Source organism: Pan troglodytes, chromosome 23 (assembly GCF_028858775.2).
Source record: "Pan troglodytes isolate AG18354 chromosome 23, NHGRI_mPanTro3-v2.0_pri, whole genome shotgun sequence".
NCBI lineage: Eukaryota > Metazoa > Chordata > Mammalia > Primates > Hominidae > Pan > Pan troglodytes.
Genome location: NC_086016.1, coordinates 38,868,437 through 38,892,040, shown reverse-complemented (window position 1 = coordinate 38,892,040; position 23,604 = coordinate 38,868,437). Strand labels below are relative to the sequence as shown.

At 52.7% G+C, this 23,604-nt stretch overlaps 1 protein-coding gene across 2 annotated transcripts; it reads right to left on the bottom strand.

Moving 5' to 3' along the window:
• Positions 1-791: 791 nt before the first annotated feature.
• NCF4 (neutrophil cytosolic factor 4) lies at positions 792-20,972 on the bottom strand. Of its 2 annotated transcripts, XM_016939100.3 has the most exons (10): positions 20,713-20,972; positions 14,609-14,693; positions 13,670-13,823; positions 11,276-11,346; positions 8,196-8,323; positions 7,030-7,087; positions 6,314-6,412; positions 3,017-3,147; positions 2,706-2,771; positions 792-1,175 (listed from the first exon to the last, which is right to left on the bottom strand). In XM_016939100.3, exons 1-10 carry the CDS (start codon positions 20,742-20,744, stop codon positions 980-982), a joined length of 1,020 nt encoding a protein of 339 aa, XP_016794589.1. In that variant the 5' UTR covers positions 20,745-20,972; the 3' UTR covers positions 792-979. The 2 variants fall into 2 exon arrangements, with proteins under 2 accessions (XP_016794589.1, XP_016794588.1); XM_016939099.4 differs by having other exon boundaries at positions 2,706-3,147; positions 20,713-20,967.
• Positions 20,973-23,604: the final 2,632 nt, after the last annotated feature.

The following is a 23,604-nucleotide window of genomic DNA, read 5'->3' as shown; positions in this document are numbered from 1 at the left end:
GAGGGAGCCCATCTTCCTGGCTGCATCCATCCAGAGTGGAGGATCTGGAGTAGAATTTCCATCACATGGAGCTGGGGGTGGGGGCACGGGAACACGATGTGTCTCCAGTGCCACTGACTCACTGTTCTTACTGAGACGTAATGATCTTCTTGAACAACTGTCTCTCCATGTGCTCTGTGCCCTTAGGACAATTTCCAGAGACTTTAAACAGTTGATTTTAAGCATTTCTCATCAGTTAAACTGCTGTTTCCCTGGGGAGAGGGTCCACCAAGCTCCTCACACCACCATTCTGGGAGTCACACCTGTTTAATTTTTGGCAGATTAGGATAGAAGGAGATTCAGCTCAGAGAAGGAGATCCCGTTGCTTTGTGTCCCCCTCCTCCTGGATGAGACTAGAGTCCTCCCCATGCCCCTACTTACAGTGGAGACAACCAACCCCGAGACCTGCCTTCCTGCTCCACAGAGCAGCAGAGACAGGAAGGCAGAGGAGAGCTTCTGACCCTCATCACACAGCCGAGGGCTTGGCATTGGTGGAACCCCAGAGGGCACCCAGAGCAGATCACTTCTGTGGGGCAGGTGGCCAATCCCAGGAAAAGGGGAGCAGTGGGAGGGAGAAAGGGTATGGCTTGGGGACCCTCGGGTTTCCCCCCAACACAGGGACAGAGCAAGGAAATGGGGTGGCAGGACAGGGGTCTCAGAGCCAGGGCCCCTGCCAGATATAAATGGCGCCCTGTGGATGCTCATTAAATGGTATTTTACTCCCCATGAAAGACACTCTTTCCCACAGCCTGCCCCTTTCAGATGGAATGGTTTATTTAAATCAGATGTAAATAGTAGAAAGAGACAGATTACAAGCCCCATGGGTCCATTAGCCTCAAAGACAGGAAGTCTGCCCATCCTCCCAGGTTTTCCTGGTCCCAATCTCCTCTGCTTCAGGTTCTTGCTGGTGTCCCGTCACTGCTCCAGGGACACCGCCAGCTCATGGCATCGTGTTGTAGACCCTGTAGTTGTCCTTCTGCGTGATGTGCAGCTTCCAGGGGAAGAGGCGCTTCTGGGAGGGGAGGCCGCGAGCCTGCCGCACCATGAGCGCTACGTCCTCATCCGACAGCAGCCGAACCAGATCCCCCTCGGCGTCCCGGTAATTCAGAGCTATGTCCTCCCTCTGGAACTCCCGCCTGCATGGGAAAAGTCAGGGATAATCAAAGGGCCTAAGCGTAGGGTAGGGGTAGGGGTAGGGAGAGGGGGTGAAAAGAGTTTTATGTCCTGAAGCCAGGAGTGAGAAAAAGTCAGAGCCTGATACAAGCCCGTGTCATCCAAGTAATCCAACCTCCCATTGTACAGATAGGGATATCGAGGCCTAAAAGGGAGAAGAGGCTGGGTGCAGTGGCTCACGCCTATAATTCCAGCATTTTGGGAGGCCGAGGCAGGCAGATTACCTGAGGTTAGGAGTTCGAGACCAGCCTGGCCAACATGGTGAAACCCTGTCTCTACTAAAAATACAAAAATTAGCTGGGCGTGGTAGCATGCACCTGTGATCCCAGCCACTCAGGAGGCTGAGGCAGGAGAATCACTTGAACACAGTAGGCAGAGGTTGGAGTGAGCTGAGATTGCACCACTGCATTCCAGCCTGGGCAACAGAGTGAGACTCCATCTCAAAAAAAAAAAAAAAAAAAGGAGAAGGAGAAGAGACTTTCACGGAAATTAGTGGCACAGCCTGAAATGTCTCGTGTATAAATGTGCTAAAGGCTTAAGAGTTGTGAAGAAGAGTGGGTTTGACTGGGCACAGAGTAGGGCTGTATAAAGCCTCAGAGAGACACCTGTGTGAGGCTATTGAGGAGAACCTTGTAAGGACAGGAACTGTCTGGCCTGGGTGCGGGAAGATGCACATCCTTCTACTTGGCTGGTGTACGTAGAAATTGATCTGAGCTTTCTACCAGTAATTTGACAATGTGGGCCAGAAGCCTATGAGACTTGCAAACGCTTTAATCCCCAAATCCACTTCTTGAAAATCATTAAAAGGAAATGATCAGATAAGTCATCAAATAGGTTAACTAAGATGGTCTGTACAATGTTGTTTAGAGTAGTAAAAAAGTAGAAGAAATCCTAAGAGGCCAGCAAAAGCGCATGGCCATGTTAATGATGTAGCCACTGAAAGGTTTTTTGCAGCCAAAGTAACTTTTGTGTGTGTAAGTACTGAAGAAATCTGAGTGTACGTCACATAACGAGGGGAGTAAAAATATGAGGTGATTTCACTTCTTTATATCTTTCTGACATGGTTACTGACATTTCTTTTTTAATATATAATGAGTTGGTACAACTTTTAGAGTCAGAAATGTAGCAATGCGGTTACCATTCTGTAAAATAACTGTCCAGCAATGTCCTGGACCTGGGGGGGTAGTGAGTCCCTGAGAGTGGATGGTTCAAGTCCAAGGCTTTTAGCCAGAGAGACTTTAGCTCCAGCTGCAGATCCGGATCTAAACCCACAACCTGTGTGAGCTCAGCCAGTTCCCCTAACCTCTCTGCAGCTTCCCCGCTCATCTCTAAAGCGGGGAGATGCTGCCTAACCTGCAGGGCTGGGCTGCGGATAAAACGAGAAGACAAAGTACATGCAAAACCCCAGCACCTTAATACTAGTGCTTAACATTTCTCCCTGCGCTCTCTTCTCCAGAGTATCTAACTCCCCAGCCCCATTCCCAGCCCCTCACCTTGTGAGCTCCAGCAGGTCTTTCAATAGGGGAGTGCTGCTAAGATCTTCCTCCACCGCGATGTCCCTAAGGGGGTGACAGGCTGGAGTAAGGAGGCATCAGGCTGGAAGTGGGGTGTGGGGTGGGGGAAAGGGGAATGAGGCTGGTCAGACCACCCTGGACGTTGATGGCTTGTTACAGCATTGTGGCTCATCTGGGAGCCACTGGGGGCTTTGGAGTGGGAGAGGGACCCATGAGAAGGTGATGTGAGGGCTGGTGGTCGTAGGGATGGCAGGAAGGCTGGACAGGCCCCTCCCTCCCAGGCCACAGACTTGATGGTGCTGATGGTGTCTTCGTAGTAGTAGCAACGCAGCCAGTTGGTGGGGTCGTCGTCCTCAGGGAAGTCTTTGAGGATCTTCACGAAGGAGAGAGGGAAGATGCCCGTGGCCCCCCGGACAGTGCCCTGCAGAGGAAGAGAAGGGACGCCATGCTGGTGAGAGGAGAGGCAGCAGAGCCACGCCTCAGAGCCCTCAGCCCCGTTCTAATGATGGGGAAAGGCAGATGAGGTCCGGGTCTCCTTCTGTAGAGGGAGGAGGGAAAGCGAGGAAGTTCGCTGAGCTGCTCACTTCTAAGAAGGCTTATATTGGGGTTTTACAATATGCCAGAATCTGGATTTATATAGAAAGCTGCTTTTATCTCACTCATTCACTTATTCATTCAACAAAGGCTTCTTGAGAACCAGCCACGTGACAGGCTCTGGGCTCTCAAAATAGATAAAAGTCCTTGGGCCGGGCGCAGTAGCTCACACCTGTAATCCTAGCACTTTGGGAGGCCGAAGCTGGTGAATCACTTGAGATCAGTAGTTCGAGACCAGCCTGGCCAACTTGGTGAAACCCTGTCTCTACTAAACGTATAAAAATTAGCCAAGCATGTTGGTGCGGGCCTGTAATCCCAGCTACTCGGGAGGCTGAAGCAGGAGAATCACTTGAACCTGGCAGGTGGAGGTTGCAGTGAGCCGAGATCACGCCATTGCACTCCAGCCTGGGCAACCAGAGTGAAACTCTGTCTCAAAGAAAAAATAATAATAATAATAAAAAAGAAGTCCTTGCCCCCACAGAGTTTCCAGTATGATGGGGAATGACAGGCTGTGCGCGCTGTGAACAATGACCTATCCAGTGAGTCAGATGGCGGCAGGTGTTACAGAGGAAAATAGAACAGGGGAGGAAGAGGATGAGGGGTGAGGAAGGGCCTGCTGCTGATCCCGCTCACTCACTCATTCATTCATCAGATACAACTGTGCGTCTACTCTAGACCAAGTAGCCAGAAATCAGACCCAGACCCGGCCACGGCCTGGGCTTTGGGCACGTGTTCTGTTCATCTTCACAACGACCCTATGGAACATGGATTATTTACGTGCCATTTTACAAACATATTAACCAAGGCTCAAAGTGGTCCCCTCCCTGCCCCTCTGCCCCCACCTTCAACCTGAGGCCAGAAGTTAGCCAGCATACTGATAAGTAGGACTTTCCGGAAAACAGGAAGGCAATACATGTTTTCTATTTCTGGAAAGTGGCCCAGAGATACTCCCCAGGCCTGTGTAAGAGCCCTGAGTTCCTGAGATGGAGATCTATGATTAGGGTAAAATGGAAACTGCTAAACTGGCTAAACCAGTGGCCACTACTAGCTCCTCTCCAGGGCCTGGACGCTAGGGACCCAACCCAACTCTTAAAGGTCCTGGGACCCCTGGGGGCTGACCCTGCCTCTGGGCCTGTCCCAGAACCTCCTTCAACACTCCCCACAGGAGCACTAAGTCTGAAGACAGGACCTAATACAAAAGGCTGGTCCCAGGCCAAGGCCCAACACAGCCACTTCCCACCTCCACTCACTGAGTCAGAACACAGCCCTTCTGTGGGCCACACAGGGACAAAGCAGTGACTGGGAAAGTCCCTGGCTTTGAAGTTTCATTTAAGTCTCCTAATGACCCTAGTACCTGGCCAGGCGCCGCACATCCAGGCTCTGGGGCGAGCCCTGGCCATCTACCACCTCCTTTACCCTTTCCAGGAAGCCGATGAAGAAACATTTACAGAAAAGGAAACCGCAAGTTTGAGCAAGTTTCCAAAGGTCCACAAAGCTAGTGAAAAACAGAGCTAGGAAATGGCCCAAACAGGCTGACTCTGAGTTCACACTCTTCATCAGCAGCTTTTACTGCTGCGGGCAGGGTATGTACTGTTGTCCCATATTACACAAGTGGTTGCGATTTCACCCCTCAGGGGCAAATATCTGGAGAGCCATGTGATTGGTGCAATTTAGCAGTGCTGCTGGCATCTAGTGGAGAGGCCAGGGATATTGCTGAACACCCTGCAATGCTCAGGACAACCCCACAAGGGACCATCTGGCCCCAATGTCAATAGTGCCCCTGCTGAGACACCCATTACAGACCAAGAAACTAAACTCAGTAGGTTAACTTACTTGCCCTAAGCAACCCATTTTTCAGGGTCAGAACCAAAGCATGAGCTCCAAGAATGTTCTGCTGCCACCGAACACCTGCCTCCCCAAAGGCTTTGTTCCCGCAGGCTCCCCAACCTGCCTGGATCTCCAGGACTATCCTCAGATAGCATCTCTTCCCTGAGGCCTTCTGAGACCATCCTCAGTCTCTGAAGCATACAATGCCTGAAGCAACCTCACCTCCAGCCTCACCTCTAATCTCAGCCTAACCTTACCTGCATTCTCACCTCTATCCTCACCTCCAACCTCACCTCCATCCTTATTCCCAACCTCATCTCCAACCTCATCTCTAACCTCACTTCCAACCTCACCTTCATCCTCAACTCCAAACTCACCCCCATCCTCACCTCTAATCTTACCTCCATCCTTACCTGCAAACTCACCTTCCTCACCTCTATCCTCACCTCCATCTTTACCTCTAAACTCACCTCCAATCCCACTTCCATTCTCATTTCTATCTTCACCTCTAATCTCACCTCCATCCTCACCTCCAACCTTACCTCCAATCTCACCTCCATCCTCACCTCCAATCTCACCTCCATCCTCACCTCCAGTCTCGCCTCCACCCTTACCTCCACCCTCACCTCCAATCTCACCTCCAATCTCACCTCCATCCTCACCTCCAGTCTCACCTCCACCCTCACCTCCAATCTCACCTCCATCCTCACCTCCAACCTTACTGCCAGTCTCACCTCCATCCTCACCTCCACCCTTACCTCCATCCTCACCTTCACCCTCATCTCCACCCTCAACCTCCATCCTCACCTTCACCCTCATCTCCACCCTCACCTCCATCCTCACCTCCAATCTCATCTCCAATCTCACCTCCAACCTTACCTCCAATCTCACCTCCAACCTTACCTCCAATCTCACCTCCATCCTCACCTCCAATCTCATCTCCACTCTTACCTCCACCCTCACCTCCAATCTCACCTTCATCCTCACCTCCAATCTCACCTCCATCCTCACCTCCACTCTTACCTCCATCCTCACCTCCAATCTCACCTCCACCCTCATCTTCATCCTCACCTCCAATCGCACTTCCACCCTCACCTCTATCTTCACTTTTAATTTCCCTCCAACCTCACCTCCAATCTCACCTCCATCCTCACTTCTGAACTCACCTCCAGCCAGTCTTTGTTGATCCGACTGAGGAGGAAGATCACATCTCCAGCTTTGAAATTCAGCTCCAGTTTGCTGTTTCCAGTGAAGTCAAATAGAGCCTGAGGAGAAGCGTGCAGTAAGGAGGGAAGGAGAGAACACTCACTGAGTTCCTATAGAAGTGCCTTACATACTTTAGTCTCCCATTTTACAGATGTAGAAACTGAGGCTTGGGGAGAATAAGCGACTTCTCTGAGGCCACCCCATTTTTTAGTGGAGGAGCTGGGAATTGAACCCAGGTCTCCCTGACTCCAGGATGGGTGCTCCTTCCAAACCTGGTGGGGGTGAGCACACAGGGAAGGGTTCGAACTCTCTGGGCTGAGCACCCACCCTGGTCCCCAGGCTTCATCGCGGGCTGGGCCTTGTCTGAGTCATCTCTGCAGCTTCCATGCCTAAGGCAGGGCTGACTCAGAGGAGGCCCAGGTAAACTGGCCGGATGAGTGTAGGGATGGAAGCATTCTCCTCTGGCTCCGCACGCTGGTCACATTCCCTCCCCTTAGCTGGGCTCGGGGGACCCCCAGTGGCAGAGGCTGAGGCTGTAACCCCTTCCTTCCTCCTGGTGCCCAGCACTGTCCCAGGCACACAGCAGCACCCAGCAGGAGAGGCCCAGTGGCTGGCAGGTGGGCCAAGGCAGATGCCCACAGTGTGAGAGCCTGGCCAGTGCAGGGGCGGGGGGTACCTCTGCTCTCGGAGCTGCCATGCGGTCAACGCTGTTGCCTTGTGGGGACATGCTCTTGCTGTGGAGAGAGAAGAGGGGCTTGTTAGCCCTGTGATTCTCTCAGGGCCCAGCTTCCTGCTTCTGTGTCCAGAGGAGCCCCTTGCAAGGAGCAGGGAAGGCAGAGGAGACAGAAGATGCTGAAATGTGGCTGCAATTGCTCCTCTGGGCGGGCACACTTGTCCCCAAATCCTCACAACCTCTTTGGAGGTGGGATTGTTCTCCCTTCTTTATGGACCAGGAAGCCAGGCTCAGAAAGCAGGTGGGGAAGGGGATACACGCTCATTCGGTGCCTTTCACTTGCCAAAGTGTTCAGATGTGTTTGTTCCTCTGCTCCCTACAACCAAGCTCTGATGTAAATGTGCTGTTTCTAATTTTTCAGCTGAGGGAAATTGAAGGTTGGAGAGGTGAAATGCCTTGCTCTGGGGCCCACGGCTGCCACATGGCACAGCTGGAATTAAGACACACCTGCCTGTGTGCACAGGGGAGATGCCAGGCATGGAGAGGACCCTTGGAGACATTGGTGGGAGGAAGCGGAGGGAGGAGCTGGTGGGGAGCTCAGGAGCTCCGTCCTGCTTTTCCCAGAATTCTTAGTAGCAGCAACCTGGGCTTTGGAAGCCCAGCAGTCTACGAGTGGCTTGAATTTTTGGTGGGAGGGATGGGCTTTTTGGAATAAGGGAGGAACAGTGTGCTCTGGAGGCCAGCATGATACAACTAGAGCCATAGCTGGCCCCACGGAGCTCCAATACACCAGGGAGAAGGCATTCCCAGAGATGCTCAGAGAATGTTTGTGGATGGGGCAGCTCTTCCCTCCTCTCTGCCCCCAATTCTTTCCAGGCACCCAGAGCTTCTGGGCTATCCCCAGTAGTTGCTGTGGCACCAAACTCTCTGGAGTCAATATCCCAGTCCTCGTCTTCCAATCCTTATTATCACATTGAAAGGCACACACCCTCTGTCCCTCCAAGCCTGAACATGACTTTCTAAACCCATCTAATAAATCAAATCATCCTGGAGTGTCCAGGGATATGGCTGATCTGTATTTTCCTTCTCTCCTTTCAGGGAAAAGAGATGCTTTTTCAGCAGGGACCCAGGACTCTGGCCATGTGGAAGCCCAGGGGCTGGTCACTTACACTTTCCGGGTGCGCGGGCGGAGCCGGCGGAGTGCCTGGGGCACCTGCTCTGAGTCATAGGGCGACTGGTAAAAGAAGATCCGGACGTCCTCATCCATCAGCACCCAGACCGGCAGGCTGAGCAGGCTCTGTGTGGGTGAGACAGCAGAACCGGTGGGGTAGTCAGCAGAAAGATCTGGACACCCCAGCCTAGATGTCCCGTCCCCAAGCCCTGACATCAGCCCTCCTCTCTTTACTAATGCATGATGCCTGATAACAGAAACGCGTTGTTCAAAAAAGTAAGAAAACTCAGCATGCGGAAGGTAACACTTCACAAGCTCTGCTCCTGGGTCCAAGGTCAGGAGAGGGACCAGGGGCTTGAGAAGAGTCCATTTGGAAAAGACTTAAAGTTCTCCAGAAACAGCAGTAATGGTGATGACAACTAACATGACCCGGCGGTGACTTTACCAGGTGGGTATCACATGCGTGCCCTTGCTCCATCTCATGACATCCCTTGAGTTAGGATCAGAGAGGTGAAGGGATATGCTCAAGGCCACAAAGCCTAGCAAGGGACAGAGCTGGGGCACCCAGAGCCATCTGCCACTAAAGGCTACCCAAAGCTTAAGGTGAGACAACAGTTGGCGGGGGTGGGGGGCTCCCAAAATAACCCAAATTAACAACAGTTGGTGGCATTATAGCCTACAAAATGCTTCCTGAGACTTTATCTCATATCATAGTTGAGGAAACTGTTGCTTGGAGAGGGAAAGTACCTGGCCCAGAGGAGCCGAGCTAAATGACAGGGCCCGGACTTGAGCCCTAGTGTCCTTGTTTCATCCAAGCTGGTTACACCCACCACGATGCAAAGACCTTGAAGCTGTGAGGACGCGAGCACCCAGAGCCTGGCGGGGTCATCTCACCAAACTCCAAGTGCACAGGTCTGGGGACACTGAGGGTTGGCTTTGGGTGCTGAGGCTCCAGAGGCACCCAGAGCCCTGCAGAGGATCCCATGGGGGCAGCAGGATGAGGTGGGGTCGGGGAACTTTGTCCGAGAGGAACTGGGGATGCAGAGCCCGGAAAAGGCTGTCATATGGGGACAGCCTGGGAGGTGTTTAAGGAGCCAGGGGCTCCTGGGATCAAATCCCAGCTCTGCCTGTCACCAGCTGGGTGGCTTTGGGCAAACCTGGCTCCAGATGGTCATTAATAAAATGGGGACAATAATAGCCTCTCCCTCGTGGGATTGTGTGAGAATTAAATGAGTAAATACATGCAGAATCCTTAGAACAACACCAGGCATATACCAGGTGCCCATCAAAGTTAGATATCATCATTGTTACTGTGATTTTGATTACAACAAGGCACAGTGGGTAAGAGCTCAAACCCTGGAGTCACAGAGATGTGAGTTCAAATCTCATCCCACCTACCTAACTGCTCTGTCACACTTAACTCACAAGTTATTGAGGGGATTAAATAAGATTATTCATTTATCCATAAACGTGTATCAAGAGTCTCCTGTTTGCCAGTCAAAGCTCTTCACGCAGTTCCAGGTAGTTGTCATTATCATGTGATTCACATTCTTCATGAGGGCGGGGTGAGACCAGTGGGTAGGACTTACAGAGAGTTGGGCTTTTCTCATAGCTGCCCAACAATGGGACAGGCAGCCTGGGTCAGGGCGGAGTGGTAGTGAGCTCCCCATCTCTGAGGGTATGCAAGCACAGGATAAGGTGGCCATGGCAGAGATTCCTGCCCTGAATGATCTCTGGCTTCCAGGAACCCAACTGGACACAAAGAGGCAGAGATGGATCCTCTGGGCTGCTGGTTGCTAAGACCAGGTGTGGAATGAGAAGCCCCAGTTCCCCAGCCTCGCCTCTTGCCTTCTCTTCCTCCTTCCCTCCCTCCCTCCCTTCACAGCCCACTCCCCTATTCTAGCCCAGGGGGAGAAGGGTGGAGCCTCAGCCACCCTGAAGGAGCAGCTGGAGCCCACCCAGCTCCCCTCCCTCCCTCTTCCCTGCTCAGAGCCCAGGATTCCTGCAGCTACCTGCTCTCTCCTCCTTCCTCCCACCTCCTCTGCCCTCCATCTGCTCCTTCCCTCCGTCAAGAGTCAAGATCTCTCACATTCTGGAAGCAGGTTCACAGTTTGCAAAGCACTTTCTCATCCTGTTCTCGACAGATCCCAACTTCACTCCTGTGATACTAGAGGGCACTGCCCCATTTCACAAGTGTGAAAACCAAGGCCTAGAGAGGATGGGCAACTCACCCCAAATCACCCAGCCAGTCAGTGTCAGAGTCAAGACTAAAGGATCCTAGCCCAGCGCTCTTCAGCTGTGAGGATGCCGCTGGGCTAGGGGAAGGGCTTCGCTTGCCAGCTTCCTGAGGTCACTATCAGGCCTCTAGCGACGGTGCACTCACTGCCACCTCATGAGGAACACTGCCCCTCTCCTGGATGGCTCTGGCTGGTGGAAGTCCTTTCCTGACCACCTAGGCCTCTGCCTTTAAGATGCTCCTTCCTCTACGCTCCCATCTCATAGAGATGCAGAGTTTGCAAGTCGGAGAATACACAAGGGCCCCCAGCCAAGACCCATGAGTGTAGCTAAAATCCAGCCCATGTTCAGGTAAGGGAGTGAGTTGTCCCAGAGGAGGCCTACTCTAGTTTGCACAAAGATGCTATATGAGCAACCTGCGGCCTGCTTGGCCACACCCCCATGATGGAGGCGCACATATGTCTCCGTGTGATCTTATGATCCACCTGTTGGCATTCCCATGGGACAGTGGGTACCTTGGGGGCAGACACTGGATGGAATTCACCTTCGTATTTTAACGCCTGGCATAGACATTCACCTGTGGGGCTTGGAGCATTAAATGAAGACTTGTCAATTCCTAGTGTGGCTCTTTTATCTTCTCCATTGCTCCTGCTCCTATCCCTGGAACCCTAAGGACGCATCCTGTTTTACTCCCTAGACCAGGCCTTTAGGGATTGAAGATGGGGCCATCAGAGCCAGAGAGCCAGCCCCAGTTCCCAAAGCCATACCCAGGGATGGTACGTGGGCTCCCCCACCAATACTGCATGCCCTTCCACGTGCCAAGGTGGCAAGGCCCACTGGTACCTTCATGTAGGCATTGAGGGCAGGTATCCGCATCTCGGCGATCTCCTGTTTCACACCCACGTAGACTTTGGCTGAGAAGAGACAAAGAGCTGTCCTAGGAGCCTGGCCCAACATGGCCCCGGGGCTCAGGGCTGCCCCTAAAGGCCAGGAACCCTGGCCAGAGCCCCTTCCCGATGGCTCAGCATTCTTCCCTGTTATCTTTTCACAGCACTGAAGTGGCCACTCTGGCACCATCCAACTTTCATCCTCTGAGTTGTGCTATCACCAGCTGATATTTTTCTTGTCTTACTTTTTTATTTACTGCCTGTTCATCCAAGCACACACACACACACACACACACACACACACACACACACGACTCTTAGTTCTAAGAGAGCAGGATTTTCACCTGCTTGGCTCACAGCTGTACCCGAATCACCCAGGACAGTGGCAACACTGGCTGCACATTCAAGCTACCCAAGGAGCTTGTAAATATCTCACTGTGTAGCACTTGCCCCAGAGCAATTAAATCAGAATCTCCAGGGGCAGGACTCAGGAACCAGGATTCTTTCCATCTCTCAAGGCACGTCCACATACCACCAAAGTTAAGAACCATGGGTCTAGAATCATGCCCAGATGAATGAGCATTTGTTAAGTGGATGAATGAACAATTCCTCAAGCTCAAGGCAGATGTTCTGGAGGAAAAGGAAATATGATGGGCTACCAAGAGACAAATGTCCCCTCCAGGTGCCTTCATGTGGGCGCAGTGGTGGAACCATTCACCAAGAGAACCCCCACGAGGAAGCAAGTCTGAAACCTGCCTGGCTCCTGGTGTCCAGGAGATGGACAGAGGTGATGGCGGCGGCGGTAGGAGGGTCTGGGCTAGAGCTAGACCTTGGGAGTTAGGAGCAAAAACGTGACAATTAAGTCCCAGACATGGGTGAGTTTGCCAGGGTGAGTGTTTGGAATGAGAAGACAAGGCAGGGGAGAGAGGATGTCTGCTCAGAGGATCCCCACCTTCCAAGGAGCAGCAGAGAAGGTTGATTCTGTAACAGAGAAGCTGAAGGAGTCTCTAGTAAGGTAGGAAGAGGATTGGGAGACACTGGTGCCTCAGGAGGTTGGAGAAAGCTTAACAGAGGAAGGAGTGGGGGTGTGAAGATGAGGCTTGGCACTGGCCATGGAAGCCAGAATTGATGGGTCATGGCCCACCTCAACGAGAGGAATTTCAGTGGAGTAGTCAGAGCTAAACCAAGCTGAGGAGTTAAGGAGAGGATGGCCATGCCAAGGTGAGACAGTGCGTGGATTTGATGCCAAAGGAAGAAGAAAGAGAACTTTGGGGGCCCTGGGGGCACAGAGGCTCAGGGAGGCTTGTAAGAATGCTGTTTCATGGCTCAGGATTGTTTAAAGACAGAAGAGGGTTGAGGCTGTGGAGACGCTTAGCAGAGGGAGTTGGTGTATCAAGAGGAAGATGAATATACAAGGAAAAGGAGGGGTAGATTGTCAGGGGAGAGCCCCAAAAGAGAGAGGAGGGAAAATGATGGAGCCTGAGAGGGGAGGCTGGCTTAGAGTAGGCAAGACTCCTAGGGGGAGCTTCAAGTTCCTTGGTGGGGCTGGATGAGAAGGAGCGGGGTCATATGCTGAGACAGAGAGAGACAGAAACAGAGACAGAAAAAACAAACTGGAGATGGGGTTGGAGCTTGGGGAAGGGTCCCTGAGGCTTGGGGAAGGGAGACAATTGTCCCTGTCTCTAGCCTGCAGGGCATGAAGGGCGCCGCTGAGACCACCCCCGTGTAACCCATTCGTGATGGGGTTTCCTCCTGCGGGGCAGGTGCTGAGCAGCTAAGGGCTTGGCGCTGTCCAAGGTGCGTGTTAGGATCCAGCTGGGGAGGAAGGACCAGGAGGCCAGGGGGCAGGGAGACTGTTTGCAAGCAGAGGCTTGAGGCCACCCAGCTTCCTGGCGGGACAGGGGAAGAAGGAGAGCCACAGGGATGCTGGAAGCCAAGACCATGAAGTCAGAGGGCTGGTCTCGTGGGAGGAAGCTGAGGGTGGGCAGGGAGGTGAGTCAGTGTGTTTAGGGACCAGACTGGGGGATTCCTGTCTCTGAGGAAGGGAGGCCAGGTGCTGAAGTGCTCCAGACTGTGGCCTCCTGGTAGTGGACAGCAGGAGCGAGTGGCCACGATGGTCATCAGAGCTCCGGGGCTGTGAGGCTAGAGTGCTTGGGGTGGAAGCCATGGCGTGAGGCAGGGGGAGCCATGCGGGGAGGGCTTGGCAGCCTGTAACTGCCGGGAGTGGGGGCTATAAACTACATGAACAGTTTTCACTGGGGTTGAGATCAAATCACAGAACAGTGTCAGGGGCCCTGGAAGGAAGGAGAGTCAGCAGCTCTGCAGCAGCAGGACGGGAGTGGCCGCCTACCTGGGAGTGTGGGCAGGGTACAGGCCAGGGCACTGCTCTTGCTGTCTGGCCCGAAGCGCTCCTCCAGCTTGCTCTGCAAAGCATGGAACTGGCGGTAGCGGCGGTAGATGAGGTACTTGGATCCTCCTTTTGTCTTCACCTCGATGACGAAAACCTAAGGAGGACAGAGGTTGTGGGGAGGGCTCAGGGGCCAGGAGCACAAGCCAAAAAGAGGTGGAAGGGAAAAGGGGAGGAGGAGGAGGAAGATGATGAGGATAAGGATGCAGAAGGGTCTCTGGAGAAGGAGACCCCTGTCAAGTCAAAAGGCTGGTGCCCCAGAAGCAGACGAACTTTGCGGAAAAAAAAGAAAAGAAAAGAAAAAAAAAACTGGAAAAAGAGAGGAAGTGAGACCTAGTGTTAGAGGCAAGAGCCCTTGGAAATAGGCCAAACACACACTCAGGCCCAAGAAATGAGGAGCCATGCCTTGGAGGTCATGGTGCAGAGTGAACCTGCCCCTGGCTGTGCTGTGGGCGCAGGATGCCCCTCCATCTGTGTCTGAATATGACAGGGGTGTTGTAGGGGCAACACTAAAGTCCCTCACCCCCGACTCTCCAGGTGGAGGTTCTGAGGTCAAAGGACGCGATCAGGATTTCTCAACCTTAGTATTATGCTGGGGCCGGATAGTTCTTTACCGGGGACAGGGCTGTCCTGTGCACAGTGGGGTGTTTAGCAGCACCCTGGATTCTACCCACTAGATGTGAAGTAGACCTGCCCCAAGATGCAATAATCAGAATCTCCCAGGGTAATGTCAAATGGGCAAAATCGGTCCTGTTGAGAACCACTGAGATAGAAGTTAAGAGATCAGAGAATTGGAGGTTCAGAGGTCAGAGGGCAAGGTTCAGAGGTCAGCTGGGTGGAAGTTCAGAGGTTGTTGGGTGAAGGACTAGGAGTCTGTCTTACAAAGTGGCTGGTGAAGCCTCTCTTCTCCTCGATGTCAGCAATGTTGGCCGAGATGGCAACATCATCCGGAAGCTGTTCAAAGTCACTGTGCGAAGGAGAGGAAAAGAAATCCTGCTTATCACCCTGATGTGTTTTGTGGGCCCACCGGGTATAAGGTAGAGTGCAAAGCAAACTAATGTTGTGAATCCAACATTCGTCTCTCAGCACCCCTTCCCAGGCCAGGTCCAGCCACTGACCCTGGGAATACGGAGATAACAAGACACAGCCCAGGCCTTGAGTGCAGGAATGGGAAGCTGGCGGCCATACTGAGTGCAGGAATGGGAAGCTGGTGGCCATACTGAGTGCAGGAATGGGAAGCTGGCCGTCATACTGAGTGCAGGAATGGGAAGCTGGCCGCCATACTGAGTGCAGGAATGGGAAGCTGGTGGCCATATAGCAATAGCCAAATTATAGTCTAACACATTGCTGTCAATTGCACAGATTCACCTGGGAATAAGGCATCAAACATCTCCATACCAGGCCCTGTCCTAGGCCCTGGGTCACAGATGTAAACAAAGTCAACATGTGCCCTGGATGGAGTGCTATGGGACCCCCATAGAGAGACTGACTAATTGTGCCCAGGTTGGGGAAATCCTCAAAAAGGAGATGACATGTGAGCAGGTCTAGAGGGTAGAATAGGCATCTGCCAGGTAGAAATTGGGGAGGGTCTTCCAGGCAGTAGGAGCAGCATGACCTGCGGAGTGGGCCCGGATCTGTGTGGCTGGGGCCAGTGTGATCTGAGACTGAGTGGGCAGGTGAGGCCAGTCTGAGGGTCCCAAGGGCCAAGTAGGGAACTTATGTAGGCAATGGGGAGACATGCAGGGCTTCAGAAGAAAGTAAAACATACTTTGGAAGAAAGTAAAATGGTGGTTCATGCCTGTAATCCCAGAACTTTGGGAGGCTGAGGCAGGCAATACAAAAAAATGACACCCATCATCCCAGCTACTTGGGAGGCTAAGGCAGGAGAATCGCTTGAACCCAGGAGGCGGAGGTTGCAGTGAGCCAAGATCATGCCACTGCACTCTAGCCTGGGGGACAGAGCCAGACTCCATCTCAAAAAAAAAAAAAAAAGAAAGTAAGTAAAACATAAATACAATTTTGGCTTTAGGGGCCAGCTCAGGCAGGCGTGTGGGGAGGAAAGAATGGGTGGAGACTTAGGGGAGAGAGCACCACTGGGAGGTCCTGAAGTGGTCTGATTAAGAGATTGTGTGCATGTGAGCCAGACAGCAGGGACAGGAGGAGATAGACGCAAGGGCCACCAACCTTGGTGGACACTGTGACCATTTACTGTATCCTCTGCTTCTTCCTGGCTAACCAAGCACTGGTTTTGTTCAGAGTGGCCACGTGCCTAGCCCCAAGGTGACAGATCATGATGGGTCTGAGCCAAACATCCATCCAGCTCCTGTTTTCCAGCCTCCCTTGCAGCTAGGAGCAACCATATGACCAGTTCTGGCCAAAGAGACCTAAGAGGAAGCCTGGTGCAGGAGCCTCCCCAGAGTGCTTGCTTTCCTGATCCCAAGGGATGGACAAGCTCAGCATGGTCTCCCCCTTTGAAAGCAGTCTTGAAGCAAGTGTGACATCCAGACCTACAGCAGCTATGTTGTCTCCATGACGCAAGACACGAGAAAGGCCAAAGGAATCTCTGGGGTGCTAGTCCTGATGTCACTGGCCTACAGAACCAACTATGGCTTACCTCTGGACTTTTTTATTTTTTATTTTTTTTGAGACAGAGTCTTGCTGTGTCCCCCAGACTGGAGTGCAGTGGTGCGAGTTCAGCTCACTGCAACCTCCGCCTCCCAAGTTCAAGTGATTCTCCTGCCTCAGCCTCCCACGTAGCTCGGATTACAGGCACAAGCCACCACACCCAGATGATTTTTGTATTTTTAGTAGAGACAGGGTTGCGCCATGTTGGCCAGGCTGGTCTCAAACTCCTGACCTCAAGTGATCCACCTACCTCGGCCTCCCAAAGTGGACTTCTTGTTAGGTGACCAAATAATCCCCTGTTTGTTTAAGTCATGGTCAGTTCCTCCATTCCCTGTAGCCTAATGCATTTCCAACAGACACATTACCAATTTCTTGTTGTTCCTAAGTCACGATCAGGAGAGGTTGGGCACTGTTTGGATGCGGAGGTGAAAGAAAAGGCACTGTCAAGAGTGACACCCACACTTCTGGCCAGGATGGGGATGGGGGGCAGAGTTGATGGACTCAGTTTGGGGCATGCTAATTTGAGAGGCCTGCTGTATAGCTCAGGATCTCAGCATGGGGGTCTCGACTAAAAGTGGTGAGGTAGGAATAACCTTCTGCCTGTGGCTTGTGGCTAAGACCCCCGCTCTTGACTCAGTGAAGACCTATCAGGGAACAGAGGAGGGGTCTGAGAGGGACAGATAGGGGAAGAAGAAACAGACTTCCAAGGAGCAGCAGAAGGCACAGCCAGGAGTCTCTGAGTGGTCACTGAGTCCAGCCACTTGGAGACAGACAAGGAAACAAGAAGCAACTATGATTCTTCTGGTGCGGCAATTGGGAAACAGGGGAAACAGTGGCGGGGGTGGGGGGGCGGCGGTGGTTGGGGGATTGCAGGGGCTGCCAAGTCCAAGGCCCCAGAGCTGGCTGGGACCTCCGGAGTCTACACACAGTAGTCCCAGTCCACGCTGGACCCACATGACCTAGAATCTGAGGCTGCATCAGAATTCAGGGGGCTGCCACGTGGAGGTGACTCAGGATAGCAGTGGGCAGGTAGTGGAAATCCCCCCTCCCAGCCCCACTCACTTTCCACACATGCCCCTGTGGTGATACCCTTGGGAGAAGCTTCCTCCCCCACTTTCTCCCCTGAGGCTGTGCTTGTCCTGGGTAATTTCCTCTGCAGTACGATCAGGTGGGAAGGTGGGGGTGGGGGGCACACAGGAAGGAACCTAAAGGGTAGAAACGGCCCTGAGCAGGGCGGCAGGCAGGTTGGGTAATAAGAATGGCAGCTGCCTGTTTCCTGAGGGTGCCAGGTGCTCTTCTAAGACAGTGTCACCTTTGTACAGATCGGGAGACTGAGGCACAGTAAGATTAGCCCGAGTAAGTCGGGAAGCTGGGATTTGAGCCCAAGCAGTAGCAGTCTGGCTCCAGAAATTTGTCACCAAACACTGCCATACTGCCCTGCACTCTGAGCCTCCCGGCAACTTGCTGTGTGAACTTAAAAAATTCCCAGCCCTTCTCAGCCTGTGTCTCCGTCTAAAATAATTATAATTTTAGCGAACGTGTATGTGGCACTGCCTGTGGGCCAGACACTGTTCTAAGCCCATTAAGACATATGGGCTTCTCAGATCTCACAGCTCCAAGGAGAAGGGAAGGGGACACTGGACACTAAACAAATAATGACATAATTCAAATGGGCATAGTGCTGGGAAGGAAAAGCACGTGGCATTTTGAACTAGAACAGGAGCCTGGCCATTATTATATTCCCTCAAAGAATCAATCATGCAGCAGACAGGAGAGAATGGGAGCAGGAGCTTGTACTATGGAGGCTCATGCGCCGTCAGAGGGCATCCTCGGGCTGAGGGCTTCCCAGAAGCAGCAGCACCAGTGATCAGCCGGGAAGAATAAAGAGGAGTTGGTTGCAGGACGGCAGGAAAGGCATTTCAGGCAGGGGGAGCGGCAAGTGCAAAGGCCACAGCTGCTCAGTTCAGGGAACTGCAGGTTGCTGAGCATGGCTGGAGCACAGAGCGGGAGGTGGAACGTGATGAGAGACCAGTCGGAGAGACAGGCAGGGCCCGCTCACGAGGCGCCTTGATGCCTCGCAGAGGGACCTCGAGTTTTCCCTGGGGTGGTGGGGGCTGAGGAAGGAGTCAAGCAGGACAGACACTGGCAGATGCTCGAGGCATAGGCGCAGCACTGGGGACAAGAAGATCAAGCTCCCTTGGGAAGATTCCTAGCTGTGCTCCGCTCCTTCCCTCCTCTGTAAAATGGGGACAGGAGAAGTACTTATGTCTCCGGGTGGTCATGCAGTCCCATCTGTAACAAACACAGCCCTAAAATCCCCATGAGGGCAAGGACTCTGCTCACCCTACATCCCAGTGCCCAGAACAGAGCCCGGCATACAGTAGGTGCTCAGTACTGCTCAATACACGGCCACTACCGTCGTCTGCAATTATAGAGTTTTTTGATGGGCAGCATGAGAATGGCCTGGCTGCCTGGCGGGCAAGAAGAGCAGCAAACCCAACCGGAAGTCCCCTGGAATATCCGCTCCCTTGGGGACCTCACCCAGGCCCTGCTGGGCCGGGATGTTCTGGCTCAAGACACACTCGCACAGTTCACAGACTTTGGAGCCTGGCCTGGGGGAGGTTTTGGAGCCTGCCCTGGGGGAGGCCAAGGTTGGAAGAACCCTTGGAGGGCAGCCAGGGCAGGTTTTCTGGCACCTGGCACATAGTAGGTGCTCAAAACATGTCTGTTGGAACCGAACTTGCCACCCCTGAGGCAGCCCTCCCCATGTTTGGATGTCTCGCCTTGGGGTTCTAGAAAGTCCCCGCTGCGCGAACCTGCGCCCTCTCCTTGTACTCTCTGCTTTGACCTTAAGCAGAACAATCCAGGCTCGCTTTCAGATAAGACCTTCGAGGTACAGGGAGCCCCCATGCCCCTAGTACCTGGCTCAAGGCCTCATGAAAAGCAGTCCCTCCCCCTCTGAGGGCTAAGGCAGCTGAAAGGGGACAGGGAGTGGGGGAGGGAGCGCACAGTCCTGCTGGTCAGCTCTCTGTGTCATCCCCTGAACCCTGTACCCCAGAAAGCAGGAAGTGCCCAAGCCTCAAACAGCTGCTGCTTCCGGAAGGTTCGAGTTTGCGTGCGGCTGGGTCCCCCAGGAGCATGTGTGGGGAGGAAGGAATTCAGGTCGGCCAGCCTTACCCAGCTCCTGCACCCCGCTCTGAGGCTCAGGAAGGCCATGTGGACTCCCCTGTAAGCATTTGCTTCTGCTGCCCTTGCCCCCACCCACGCTTCAGGTTCTACTTCCAGCCCCAGGCCCCAACATGGGCCTTCTGTTCCCTGCGTAGGCACACACCAGCCTGGCCTGTCTCTGGTGACCCCCTGAGTGGCCTCCACATAGGTAACAGAGGTCACCTGCTGTTCCAATCCAGGGGGTGCAGGGGCCAGGCTTTGTGTCCTCAGGGCCCCCGCAGCTTAGAGCTCAGACCTGGCTACTGAGGAAAAATTCTGAAAATGCTTCCCAAGCGACTAGGCTAGATGCTGGTGAGGCTGTGCTCCAAGCCCCAACCTTGCCAGTCACTCTCTGTGACCCTGAGTAAGTCTCTTATCCTCCCTGGGCCTCAGATTTCCAATCTGTACAATGGCAAGGTTGGACTAGAAGAATCTAAGACCTTTTCCATCTCAAAGATCCACCCATTCATTCATTCATTTATTCATTCATTCAGCAACATTTATTGAGCCCTTGGTCCTGGTGCTCAATAGGGATGAGCTACCTTCTAGTGATACAGCAGCGATCAAAACGGACACAACCTCGTGGAGCTTGCTTCTCATGGGGGAGCCAACGTTCAAGAAAAAATAATAAATGAGCATATAATATTATTCCTGTAATATAAGAACCAGGCAGAAAAGGGAAATAGGTCAAAGGGTCAGACAGCAATGAGGTAGGGGCTGTCAGGAAGTCTTCTTGGAGGAGGTGACATTTGAGGCAAGCCCTGATTAGAGGAAGAACAAGCCAGATCCTGTGAATTCTGTTTGCACAGAAGATGGAAAGTCATTGCTGATCACCATGTGAAGCAAAGGGCCCCAGCCTGGGACCCAGAACACCTGCATTCCTCTCCAGACACTGCCGGTCACTCGTTGTGTGACCGTGGGCAAGTCACTCCCACTCTTCGAGCCTCAGTGTTCTCATTTGTGTCTGAGGGTGGTCAGCCACAGCTCAAAGTTTCCTTAAAGCAGTTCTGAGAGGTTGCATTTCTGAGTATTTGGGTTCTGACTCAACCCCAGCCTCTCATGTTGATCAGGGACTGCAGAAGGACTGGCCTTTGTCCCTAAGGCCTATGAGGAGCAGTGAGAAGGCCCGGGGGTGGCCACACCCCGGCACTCACCTCTCGGCCCGCAGCTGCTGGGCCACAGCCATGGTGGGCGATGGTCCCAGGGAGCAGGTGGAGAGTCTCGCCCAGCCAGTCCCAGGCTGAGTTCACCTCTCACTTCCTCCAGCCACCCTGAGTCTTGTCTCAGCCTGTGGTCCTGGGAGTCCCCAGGAGCTGCCTTTGGGGAGGCTCAGGCCTGCTTCTCTCCACTCTGGCAGAGGCTCCTCCTCCAGGCTCTCTGGGCCTAGCCTGTGGCCCACACTTCCTCTTACCTCACCTCCCAGCTGCACAGAAATTGAGGAAGTGGACCCTCGGGTGCCAGGTTTGCAGGAATCCACTTCCTTGATGTCAGTCCTTGGCGCCAAGCCTCAGTTGGGTATCAGAAGCCTTGCTCCATCAGAGATGGGGTCCCAGCCATCAGGGTGTCTTGTGACCTTGAGGAGTCACTTATCCTCTGTCCCATCAAGCCCCACCTTTATTCTCTTACTGCCAAGCCTTTGCCCAAACTCTTCCCCAGGCCTAGAATGCTGGCCTCCATTTTCCTGTGATCCCTTAGGCCCAGAGTAAATGCCACCTCCTCCAGGAAGCCCTCCTGGTTCCTCTGGCCTCTGTCTTCCTAGAGTGTGAAGTTTGGTTTGCGCGCCCTGGCACTCTGGGATATCCTTTCCTCATCCTTAGATCTCCATGCCCAGCCAATCCTCTTTCACAGGGCTGCCAATCAGAGTGAGTTTCACCCTCCCTGCTTCAACTCTCCTGCCCCATCACCCTGTGCTCAGGATAAAGTCCAGAGTCCTTGCCCTGCCTGCCTCCAATGCCCCTGAGGCCCTGCAGCCTTCCCCAGCCTCTGCTCCTGAGCTCCCTTTTTCTCACTGGCCTCCTTTCCATTTCTAGAATGTTCTAAGATGTCTGCCCCAAGGCCTATGCGCATGGTGTTCCCTCTGCTGGAAAAAGCTCTTCACTGCCTCCTTTGCATCTCAGCTTAGAAGTTACATCTTTAGCGAGGCCTTCCCTGACCGCACACCCTAAATTAAGGCCCTCCCTACTACATTCTCTCACAGGTCCCTGCACGTCTACTGCAGAGCACTCATAACTATTGTCATCTCACATTTGTTTGTTTATCTGTATGTTTAATGACTGCCTCCTTGGCTAGCAGCGTGCCTGGCACATTGCAAGTGCTCAACCAATATTCAGTGAATAAATGAAACGCTGCTAGTCAGTGACTGCAGCTCCTAACAGGTATGGGTATTTGATTCTGAAGGGACTTCTCTGAGAAGAGGTCCACAGGAGTCATTGGCACAGCCACACCCAGTAACTCCCTGCCAGCTACACACGCTCACACACTCGTATTCATACATGCAGAGCAGAAAGTTGTTTTAAACTACTTTAAACATACAAGTCCCAGCTAAAAAAAAACAAGAAAGCATAATTTTCAGGTAGGATCAAAGAGAGGGGTCAGGAATCTATACCAGGGAGAGAGGAACATGGCCAACAGCCCATGGGAAAACCAAGATTGGATATGCATTGTTGGGCTGAGATTTTAATGCCAAATCTGGGACTAGGTACAGGCCACAGGTCCTGCTGTTAGCAGAAAGTCAAATCTGAGCTCTCAGTGTAAAGTGGGTGTCAGAACTGATTATGGGAACAGGGTTTCTCAGCCATCAGCCTGGAGTCACGGCAGGAGCTGAGGTCCTCTCGCAGTCCCTGGGTGGAACAAGGGACGTGTGTACCAGATCAGCCTCAAGCCTGCCCTCTGCACTGGTGTAAGGCCCCGATATAAGCTACCCACGTGGTGCAGAAATCCTAAGCTGAGGCATTATATAAAAACAGCTTGGAGTCAGTGACTCTGCAGGGCCTACTCTGTCAACTCACAGACCAAAACTACAAATCGTGAGCTGTGAAAGACAGCTCAGAGCCTCCACATCATGAAGAATTCACACCCAAAGAACTAGAAATAATACAAACAATAAGTCTGATGAGTTGCTGGTGTCTCGGGGCTCCCAGGCTAGAGGATGAAACGAAACACAGAAATAACAGGGTTATTAGTGCAGGTGTCTGTAGTACCAACAGGTGCAAGCACACAGCCATAACTGAGGGAAGAGGAGGACATTGGCCTACAGTTGGTCAGGAAGGACAGGAAATGGCAAAACAATTTTAGCAAGCAAGCATGATACAGAATTTGTAGGTGATTGTGTAAACCGTGTGTGTAGTATATGCGTATAGTTGGAAACACATATTTGTGTATAAACACATACAGCTCGCATAGGCAAGTGTAAGTGCATTTGTGTTGTGTCTATAAAAGACCATATAATGTGTATAGTGGTGGCATTGTGGCTGTGAGAGAATGCGCTTAGATGTTTAGGTTGCAGTTGGTGCCAAATGAGTATAAACACAAGTACATTTATAATAGGTGAACTCAGGCAAGATAACATGTCCTTTTTGAACCTTTCTTCTTCACCAATCTGTAAAACAGTCTTGCCTAATGGAGTTGTAGTAGGAATTAATAGAAAACTGTATAAAAGTGCCTAGACACATGGACATTTCTTATTCCTTTTTTAATCATTTTCAGTGTGTATATCTGTATGTGTGTGTTTCAGGTGGGTTAAGCCCTCAAGTTTACCTTCCCAGGTATTTTCATGGCTTGCCTTCCAAACCCCGGCCCCCCCAACCCCCCAAGAAACCTCCTGTGGCCCTGACTCAGCCACTGGGAAGCCACCTCTGCACCTGGGGGACAAAGATGTCCAGGGAAGAGCCCGTGACGGGCCAGCTCTTCCCCTCCTCCCCTCTTTCTCTCCTTTTCTTCTGTCCCTGCCCGTGGTTCTGCTGAATACAGGTATTTCTCTGTCTCCTCATACACAGAACGCTGCTGCTAATTTTATGCCCGAGCTCTGATACAGTGTAATTTGAGGC